At 41.1% G+C, this 10,657-nt stretch overlaps 1 protein-coding gene across 2 annotated transcripts; it reads right to left on the bottom strand.

Moving 5' to 3' along the window:
- Positions 1–265: 265 nt before the first annotated feature.
- On the bottom strand, positions 266–9,600 carry LOC308391500 (kinesin-like protein KIF23). 2 transcript variants are annotated; one of them, XM_080874101.1, is made up of 12 exons: positions 9,179–9,600; positions 8,864–8,930; positions 8,011–8,170; positions 6,134–6,298; positions 5,862–6,028; positions 5,610–5,783; positions 5,134–5,373; positions 3,745–3,978; positions 2,280–2,368; positions 1,600–1,669; positions 1,427–1,497; positions 266–1,330 (listed from the first exon to the last, which is right to left on the bottom strand). In XM_080874101.1, exons 1-12 carry the CDS (start codon positions 9,190–9,192, stop codon positions 1,315–1,317), a joined length of 1,467 nt encoding a protein of 488 aa, XP_080730227.1. In that variant the 5' UTR covers positions 9,193–9,600; the 3' UTR covers positions 266–1,314. The 2 variants fall into 2 exon arrangements, with proteins under 2 accessions (XP_080730227.1, XP_080730228.1); XM_080874102.1 differs by having other exon boundaries at positions 8,011–8,198; positions 9,179–9,594.
- Between the last annotated feature and the right edge of the window lie 1,057 nt (positions 9,601–10,657).

The following is a 10,657-nucleotide window of genomic DNA, read 5'->3' as shown; positions in this document are numbered from 1 at the left end:
TCTTCAGTTTACCTGTTTTGCTAATGACATCTAGTTCTATCTCTCCTGCAGGCCTGATTCCTCCTCCCTCCCACCTTCTTCCCTTGGAGAATGCCTATCCGAATTAAAATCCTGGTTCAGCTCTAATTTTCTTAAACTCAATGAGGATAAAACTGAAATCCTCCTTATTGGCACTAAATCTAACCTATAGCGGCAACCTTCGGTCCTTCTTTGCCGCTTCTGCAGAACGTAAAGTTTCTGACTCATGCTCTTGTTAAGTCTCTTGGATGCCTTCCGGTAGCAAAAAACGAGGCGAAGGAAAAAAGGGGCAAAACATTTATTTTCCTTACAAATCGAAAGGTACAAAATAAATGCCTCTGGTGGGAGCTCCGTTTATATTCCCTTTGTGTTACAACAAAAAATGACATTAAAACAGCGACGGTCAGAAAACTGTTGCTCCACGTCCTGCTTGCTTACCTAACCTTTTACCCACACCCCTCCGCATGCGGTCAAATACACACCCCCTTTACGACATCCACCAACACTTTACAACAACAACAGACTAACAAAGCAGGATTAATTTATGGAGCACAGCATATTACATTATAACCTAAAATGATCAAGATTATAATAAAAACTTAAAGATCATGACAAATACTTAAATATGGCATGATGTAACTGAGTAAAATATTGGCCTGGACTTGGCTCCAACATAAGCTTTTGAAGCCAAATCATTTCTCACTCACTATTGATGACTCCACAGTTTTCCCTTCAACTCAGGTTAAGAGCATTGGTGTCATCCTAGACAGTTCACTATCCTAGAAATCTCACATCAGTAATCTCACTTGTTCTGCCTATTTCCATCCACATTAACCATTACGTCCTTCTTTCCACCCAGTCTACGCCCATTCTCGTTACTTCCAGCATTGACTATTGCAATTCTCTCTTGCATGGTCTCCCCCAAAAATTCCTCCATAAGCTTCAACTGGTTCAAAACTCCGGATTATTACAAGAACCCCCTCCTACCAGCTTACCTTTCTGACCTGTTAAGCACTACCTCTTCTATCCAGCTTGCTGTGCCTTCTTTCAATCTCAGCACTATGGGGAAAAGAGCTTTCAGTTGCTCTGCACCCAGGCTGTGGAACTCTCTAGCCCCAGATGTAAGAAACACTTGTTCTCTCCCTCAGTTTATGTGTTTTATTCTATTGTTAAGTGTGCTTGGGTGTCTTGAAAGGCTCTTTTAAATACATTTTTTTTATTAATATTATTTTTATTATTGCACAACAGCCAGGTGAGGATAAAGGGGAGTGGTCACTGTTGATCTGTTAGCAGCTTTTAGGGTTTTCTGCGCCTGTAACAGAAAACCGAGTGAATCACAATCTGTAGTTATGTATTCTGCTGAAAACAACACTTTACTCAGAGGCGATGCAGAAAGTTGACAGCTTACTTGGTGACTGCATGATGCTCCAACCCAGGTCCCAAGTTTGATCCAGCCCTCATCGCCACAGCCACAGAGCACTGCGAAGAGGGAAAAGATTAGGACCTAAATCTATTTGCAAGTGTTCTGAATAGCTCAGCCTGATTCTGATACTAGAAGGAGAGTTTTTTAAATCAGCTTACCCTCGTCTCCACATCAGTCAAAGCTCTATCTCCACTGGCTGACACGCCTTCTGAAGACTTCCTCTTCCGCCTTCAGAGATTGATACGTAAAAACATTAGCACACCTTCAGCAGCTTGGAATCATATTTAACAACTTAAAAAATGTAAGACTCAGGAGGCACGTTAGGTAATGCATGTACAATTATTAACAATATTAGCAACAATAACAATATTAACAATACTAGTTTGTTTGTTTTTTTACAAAATTCACAGCAGTAGTGAAATAAGATAATCAAAATGTCCGATGCTGTGTCCTGCTGTTATGAATTAAATAGAATAAGAGATGAGTTTTTGCTCAACTGAGCTATCAAGTTGATCTCAGTCAAAGACGTACTCTAGAACAATCCCAGCACAGAAAGCAAACCCTAGTTTTTTTTGTTATCCTGTTATTACAGAGTGAAATATATTTAAACCTCAGCAACACAACGATTATAACATTCCAGAATGGAAATAAACTTGGTGGTTAAGTCTTATTTTCTATTAAGAAGAAGAAAAGTATTATCTGTTTTTTGATAATGTGGCAGTATCCAGAAATCCAGTTCACCATATGGAACATTATATGGTCAGGTAACACATCTAAAAATGTTAAACATTTTTTTAGGGTGCAAATTCAAGACATTTTTATAATTATAAATTATTACCTTGGGACTGTAGTGAGCTCCTGTTTCAGTGTCTCAATGTCAGTGAACTGGACAGCTTGCCCCCCTCCTCTCGTTTTGATGACATCGCCCTAAAGAAAAAAAACAAAAAGAACCACCATTAGATATCTTTGTTATTTAATATTTAATACAGTGCGAAGCCCTTCTTGTGATCAGTAATTCAACCATCACAAGAGTTTCCTTTCTAAGGATAAGCATGCACGCTACTACAATCATGCAACAGAACATTGAGAACCACTTTATAGAAATTATTTAAATTCACTTCTTAAAACGGACAAACTTATTCGAGCAAAGTGTAAAACAAACAGTTACAAAACCACACTGACTCAAACTCAAGTTGGCAAATATGCTGCTGGTTTGCTGAAAACTTGCCAGTGTTGGGGAGTAACGGAATACATGTACCGCCGTTACGTATTTAAAATACAAAATACGAGTAACTGTATTCCGTTACAGTTACCGTTTAAAAAGGTGGTATTTAGAATACAGTTACTTTGTTGAAATAAATGGAATACACTGCAGTACTTTCCTGTTTCATTTTGTCGCGGGTCAGGACTGTTTGGGTTTTGTTTGACAGCTACGTTCTGTTGTCCCAGGCGGCAGCGTTACGGTTGCCATGGTTACAGGGCGATGCTCTCTCTCTCTCTCTGCGACTGTGTGTTTCCTGGGTGAGAGAGGCCTTTTCGTTGTTGTTGTTGTTGTTGTGCTAAGCTAACAGGCAGAATGCTACAAGCATAGCTCTAAAGAATGTAGCATCATGGGCAGTGTAGTCCGTGTTGCAGGGAGAATGGACTGCCACACACGTTATGGGTCTGTGAGCGCGAGGAGGGAGAAAAAGGCGAGTGGAAAGGTACGAGTTGTCATCGAGGAAAAACGGGAGCTGGAAGCATGTAAATATAATAATAACCACTGCAGCCAAGAAGAGTGCCTGACGAGCCCAGTTGTAAGTAAGCTATTAAGACTCGACTGTACACCGTGTTCGTGTTTTCCTCCGAAACAATAAGTTCCGTTGGAGCAGCCTTTCAACGCCTCTCTCTGTCTCTCGCAAGAAAAGTTGACCCACACAACAAAGTAAAGCTATTTTTCGGCTACGAGCCGACAGGGACCCCGCCGTATTAGTCAGAGGTCCCTTTACTACAGTTCGGAGACGCGGACCTTCAGTAACAGTAATAAATCACACAGCAATAGTACATTCACGTTGTTGTAAAAAGCATGATAATATATTAAGTAATCCAAAGTATTCAGAATACGTTACTGCCATTGAGTAACGTAACGGAATACGTTACAGAATACATTTTGGGGCATGTATTCTGTATTCTGTAATGGAATACATTTTAAAAGTAACCTTCCCAACACTGAAACTTGCTAATATAAATGTCTGCATGAGTAAGGAAGTGTAACCAAATATATCATTCTGAATATCAGTAATATGCTGTGCTGCATACTTGACCTTTATAAGTTTGGTCTGTATCTCGCCGTCGGAGGCAACTTCTTGGTGCGTTAGCACGTATCTGTCACACTTGGACAGAGCCTTCTCGCTGGGTGCAGACACCTGGATGGCGTTGGGGATGACCGGCTGCAAAACTGTGCCCAAGTCCATGCTAGACGATGGCTTATGGTCCACCCACTTCTCCCCACCAGCAGAGCGGGAACAACGGTGCAGCAGGCGTACTGGTGTTGTCGTCTGAACAGATCAATGGGAAATGATTTAAAAAGGGAAAAATCCCACAAACAGAGTGAACAAAAACACAGAACTTGACAAAGCATTACAAAGCTTGACAAAACAAATCATAAAACTTATACATTTTGGGGGGCAGGGTACCCCACACCCTAAACTTGTAGGAGCCAAAATCCTGACACATTACAACCTCATGCTGCTGCCTTTAGCTAACTCACTGACCCTGTATCTTCTTTCAATTAGGTCTACATGAAACGAAGGGGAAGGGAAGCAGTCTCTCTCATCCACGCTGCTCAAGCACACAGCTCTCCTCCTGGCCCGGCTGACTGAAGTGCCCGTTGAGGCCTGGGGTCTTGTGGGTGTTCTTGTGGGTGTACTAGGGGAACTGTAACCCTGCATGCTGTCCTGAGCTGCCTGCTCCTCACATGCAGATCTAGCCACAGACAAAAAGGTACTTCTGCTGGGGACGGGGCAGGTGAGCCTTGGGTTCGTCTCATCCTCCTCATCACTAGCAGCACTGCCTGACTGTGACTCTGGCTTTGGACTGACATGAGGGGAATCGACTGGGCACTGGAGAGTGAAATGGAAAGACTAAATGGTCACAGTTAGACATGCAAAAATTAGACGTTATAGGAACGGGATACATTCACAGTCTAATGTAGTCAAATGCAGCAACCACTTTATGTAAAGTACAAAGTTCATGTTTTTCCCCATACCTGGTGAAAAACATGAACACTGAAATGTATATTTACTTAAGCTGAGCTAAAATGTTCTGTGAGTTGATGCAAATTTATCTGCAACATAATTCATTTTACAGTTTGTCTTATTTGTTGTAAATTCAGTATCTTTGATTTTTAAAACTATAGATTCAGACCAATAAATTTAGAACAACCTACTGAGAAATCTACAGCATCAAAATAACTCTTACACATTCACCAGGAATGTAATTTCCTCAGTTTCACAGTGGTACTTAATTGCTGAAGGACTACATGATCATATGCATGAGGCGTTTATTATAACCTGCCTGCTGCTGTGGCACTGGGATTAGTGATGTTAGTAGATTAAGAGAGACGAGTGCAGTAGAATTTAACTTTGAATGGGCAGAATACCATTCAACACCCTTAAAAACATTCATCATTATGGTTTTTAAACACAACATACAGGGACAGGTGAGGGTGATGCTGATCTCTTTGGCGGTAGGCGGTCCTCTTTGGAGGGTCGCTGAGAACGGGGCTGATGCTGTGGTTGTGGTAGAGGCTGTGGCTGCGTCTGACGGGGTGGAGGTTCAGGGCGACCTGGAGTCTTGCTCTCTGTCACGATGGCCTTGAGCTGCTTCAGCTTTTCGTCTTTCACCCACAGCTTATTTTGCATCTCAAGCTGCAGTGCATTAACACGTCTCTCCTGCACAGTGAGGATATTGCAAAATGTTCAAATGCAATATTATCCAAGTTGCTTGAATAAGACAAATTAGCTTCCACTATAAAGACTAAAACAATGACCAACAAGGGCTGTTTGCAAAACTGATAGTAAGATCTAAATTTTACACACATTTCAAAGTAGGTCTTTTTTTGTTTGTGGTCTTTATTGGAAATCTATACATTGTTGAATAAAAGGAAAAAAAGATATTTGAAACTCACACATTCTTTCTCCCACTTGAACTGGGTGTCCGAGATCACGCCATGCATGCGCTGCTCCATGCGTCTCTTCTCTGACAGCTCTCTCTGAAGCCTCTGCTCTCTGGTTTCCAGCTCATGCTGCAGCGAGCGCTTGTCATCTTCAAAGATTTTAGTTGTTTTCTGCAGGATGTCAATCTGAAACAGAGACATTAATATTAAAGAAAAAAAAGTGACAACCTTTAAATCTGCAGCGTGAATGGATTAGTCTCCCACCTTGTGTTCTTGCATCTTTGTTTTCTTCTCTAAACGTTCAATCTCTGCCTTGTTGCCTTGGATGATTTTGTCTTTCTCTATCAGTTTGCCGTTTTGTTCCTGAATAAAGTTGTCTTTGGAAATTAGGCTGGTATCCAGTTCTTGGAGCACAGGCTTCATCATGTTGGCTGAAATAACATCAAGAGAAATGTGAGCCAAGAGAAAGAACACTATTCAAAAACGGATCTTTCAAAGCCAAAAAGTATCAGGTGAGCTAAAATGAGAACAGACACCTCTTTTACTGTAGTCCTCAATCAGCATCTGCTTGATCCTCTGCCTGTTCTCCAGGGCTTCAATCAGCCTGGGCAGCGTGATGTCATCATGTGGGTCAGTCAGCTCACAGGAGGGTAGAGATGGGAGACTGAGGATCAGAGTGTTTGCAGCAGCAGCAGGCATGTCTACAGAAGACAAGGAATCACAAGTCCTTAAAGCAATTGTGTGGTTGTTAATAATCATCACACACAATACTGTTAAAACATTTACACAATAGTAGTTCAGATTAATTGTGTTTAATTTTAATGGAAATTACGTTTGCAAGAGTTTGGCTTGTCCGGTAATTTGCATGTTTTGTGTTTCCAAAGAACTTCTTGAAAAATAATGCATTCTCTCATTTTCAAATTAAACCTTTACACATAGTAAGTTGATGCCCGAGTTTTCTAAAATTGTGAATACAAGGCTGAATAATACTTTAAATGTTGCTACAGTTAACTATGGTAAATGGACTGTTTCTTATATCGCGCTTTTGTACACTGAGCGCTTAAAGTATCTTCCCCAAGGATATTTGGCATCCAGACTGAAGCAGCCAGGGTTCGAATCACCAGCTTTGCGATTAGCAGATGGCCTGCTCTTCCTCCTGAGCTACAGCCACCTCCAACTACAATTCTCCTTGAGATGATAAAATGAAAATGAAAAGTCTATGTAAAAGCTGCCACTGTGCAGCCATCTTATTTGGGCTGTTATTTTGAAGTATCAGCTAAATCATTGTTGTAATTTCAGAGAAATGATGCATTATCCTGACATTTCTGGCCATTTAATATACAATTCACAAGCAACCGATGACAGTGGGAAGAAAAACTTCCATTTAATAGGAATAGGAATGAGGGGATGAGGGGAGGAAGACAGCATAAAAGATGTGCTGTGGAAGAGAGTGAAAAGAGGTTAGTGAAGAAGCCCACAGCAGCCAAGACGTATTGCAGCATAAACAAGCCGCATAATTAATGGACAGTTTACAGTCATCTGATGAATACCAAACTATAAGAAAGTTTTAAGCCTAATCCTAAAAGCAGAAAGAGGGTGTTTCAAATTCAAACTGGGAGCTGGTTCCACAAAAGCAAATATGCCCTCTTCTGAGATGCTGTTGGCACTCTCGCTGTTCTGGATCAACTGAAGGCTTTTCAGGGAGCTTTTGGGACAAGTTGATAATGAATTACAAGAGTCATAGTAATAAATGCATGAAGTAACTTTTCAGCATCACTCTGACAGAGGAGATTTCTAATTTTAGAGATACTGCACAAACGCAAGAAAGCAGTCCTACATTTCTGTGTGAAGCACTTTGTGATCTTTGTCTTGAAAGGTGCTATATAATCTGAATTTGGAAGCACACAAAAATGTGTCCAGTGGATTATTAAATATAACAACAATTACCAGAAGTGGAAAAACCCTCATTATACACTTGGTGTTTAAAAGGTTGAGTGTAAAACTTCAGTGCGCCTAAATTTAGGCTAATCACTTGATTAATAATAATAATGGATTGGATTTATATAGCGCTTTTCAAGGCACCCAAAGTGCTTTACAATGCCACTATTCATTCACTCTCGCATTCACACACTGGTGGAGGCAAGCTACAGTTGTAGCCACAGCTGCCCTGGGGCAGACTGACAGAAGCGAGGTTGCCATATCGCACCATCGGCCCCTCTGGCCAACACCAGTAGGCATGAGGGTAAAGTGTCTTGCCCAAGGACACAACGACCACAACAGAGAGGCCGGGAATCGAACCGGCAACCTTCCGGTTACAGATATGCTTCCTAACCCCCTGAACCACGGTCGCCCCAGGGTGTTAAATAAATAAATAAATAAATAAAAACTTAAGCACAGTATTAATTTTTTTTACCAGGAATTATTGGGCCACTGCGTTCTTCCAATCTGTGAGACAGCTCATCTTTGAATGCCTGGTTTCTATGATGACGGCCTGGAGTAGCGCTACAGATTGGTCTGTCCGCTGGCCTGGCCACTTCCTCCACTTGCATCATCTCTGCAAACTGCACCAAAAGCTACACAAACAGAGCATTTCCTTTATGTCTGGAAAAAATAAATAAATAAATAAAATTTCGGGTTAATTAAAAAGACACAAAGTAAGAGGGCAGGGTCAAGTTACCAGGGTTTCCTCATAGTCATCAGTCTTGGGATCGACACAGACAACCATTCTAACTTTTCCCTCTCCATCGAAGTCGTTTTTAAACCGGTGGGTTATTTTGGAGCTTCCAAACAGCTCAAGCCGAGCTGTTTGTCTGATACTCATTTCTATTCTTGGCCATTCTGGTCAGTTTCAATGAAAATCTTAACATCTTTAACTCTGCCACCTCCAGCACTGCCTCCCATCTTTTTTGTCAGTGCCACTGTCTCCAAACCATACATCATAGCAGGTTTCACTGCTGTCTTAAAGTTTAAAACCTCAGTTAGATGGCAGTCAGGTGGCACTCCTCTCAATAAAACTCTTCCAGATGAAAAAGTCTAAATCTGTTGCCTTTGAGGAAGAAAACTGATGGCTGCAGAACGAAACTGTGGGCTCACATTCAGGTTGAAGAGAAACTGTCCAGAAGAATTTTCACTCTGTCAGTAAATTACTCCACTCTAGGTTTAAACATTCCCTTACTGGAATTTTTTTCCCACCCAGTGGAATGTATGAGATTCACATCTGTGCTGTCTGCCAAGTTGACCTTCTTTAAGAATTCAGGGACACTCACCCCAACTGGGTCCGTCTGGTTGCTGGAGGGTTTTTTTGGAGGAGGCCTGCTGGGGGTTTTAACCTTCCTGTAAAAGTAAATAAATACAAAGTCATTCACAATTCAAACAGAAGCGTAAGCGTTAACAATTAATTACTTTATAATGGCTTAACAAAGCCACTTGCTAGATGGCTAATTAGCCCCCTGCTAACAGTAAAGCAGAGCGTCAGCGTCCGTTGTTAACTCCTTAAACTTAAATTCACCATTTAGTGACAGGGTAATACACACAAACAATATAGCCTGCCTGCAACATATATAATATAAACCTATACTTACACTTCTCTCGTCATTGTTACGTGGTACCTATGCTGAATTCACCGTTTCTATTTGTCTAGTTTTAAATCGTTCCTCCACCTCGACGCCTCTTCTTCTTCTTTTAAATTTGATTGACGGTTGGCAAACAACTGAAGGATGCATTACCGCCACCAAAAAAACCCTCAAATCCTCCCAAACAATTTACTTTCTTTTAAAAACTGAATTAAGGCCTGATAACTTTCACTTCTTGAGACCATTTGCAGTAAATCAATAAGATCTAGCTTCATTTTTATGTTTCTGAGGTTTCGGGTCAGTTGTCTTTTCTCCACCTGATACTTCTGACAATATAACATGTTCTCTAGTTTCCTCTTCTCCACAGTAGTCACATTTCCCTGTATTATGTTTCCCTATCATGAATAGTGTAGTGTTTAAACCAGTATGTCTTATTCTCGATATGACCACGATATGTACCACCTCCTTTCTCCTACTCCTTCCTGTGGTTCTCATTTCTCCTACTCTCCGCTAAATTTTATAGGAGAGTCCCCTCCTTTCCCCTCCCACTGTTTTCCCACCTTTTCTTCATTTCTTGCCTTACAATACTCTTTATCTCTGTCTTACAGAAGTTAATAACCAGGTCAACTACCCCATGTTTTGTGGCTTCCTTCGCAGCTCTATTTGCCATTTCATTTGCTTTTACTCCACAGTGAGCCGTAATCCATAAAAAGACAGCTGTAAATCCCATCATTTGTATTATGTAAAGTGTTTCCTGAATTCCTGTTAGAACATCTGCTCTACTTTCCGAGTGGCTACACTGTAAACTGGCCAATGACGAGCTTGAGTCTGAACAAATGACTGATTGTAACAGCCTCGTGTCTTCTATCCACTGAACAGCTAACAGAATTGTGAGCATTTCTCCAGTCTCCTTCTCCGACAGTCCATCATTGATCCTTTTCCCTATTTTGACTTTAAACTCCAGAACAACACTGGTTTGACTGGCTGTATTCTTTGATGCATCTGTATATATTTGTACATAATTATAATACTGGTCAATGTAAACCTGTATGTGAGTTTAAACTAAATGCCCTTCCTCCCAGCAAGGTTTCAGTACCTCTTGTGTTGGGTGATCCTGTCCATGTCCCTGTAGATTTGCCCAGTAATTGAGTGTTAGCTGTTTTCTTCTGATTCCTAGTGGCATCTCACCCATCTCTACCTGTAAAGCTGCTGTTGAGGTTGTTTTAAATGCACCTGTGCAGAGTCTTAGTGCCTGATACTGACTGAAGTCTAACTTTAAAAGACTTGTGTCAGCCACGAAATTATATGCTACACATCCATAATCTAACACTGATCTAATCAACCCAGTGTATATGGCCCTCAAAGACTTCCAATCCGCTCCCCAGTCCACCCCAACTAAACATCTCATTATATTTAATACCTTTCTGCATTTATCCACTATTTTCTGAATGTGTACAGCCCATGTTATATCCAGCCACAATCCCAGAA

Source organism: Rhamphochromis sp. 'chilingali' (assembly GCF_963969265.1).
Source record: "Rhamphochromis sp. 'chilingali' genome assembly, chromosome: 2".
Taxonomy (NCBI): domain Eukaryota; kingdom Metazoa; phylum Chordata; class Actinopteri; order Cichliformes; family Cichlidae; genus Rhamphochromis; species Rhamphochromis sp. 'chilingali'.
Note: the sequence above shows the minus strand (reverse complement) of the source record. Positions and strands in the feature narration are given on the sequence as shown.

Bases quoted from the DNA above. Each gene is read 5' to 3' on its own strand.
- LOC308391500 (XM_080874101.1), bottom strand. The intron at 8,171-8,863 runs GTGAGTGTCCCT...CTGTTTGTGTAG, and splicing joins ACCAGACGGACCCAGTTGGG to CTTTTGGTGCAGTTTGCAGA. The intron at 2,369-3,744 runs GTCAAGTATGCA...TTTTTTCTTTAG, and splicing joins TACAGACCAAACTTATAAAG to GGCGATGTCATCAAAACGAG.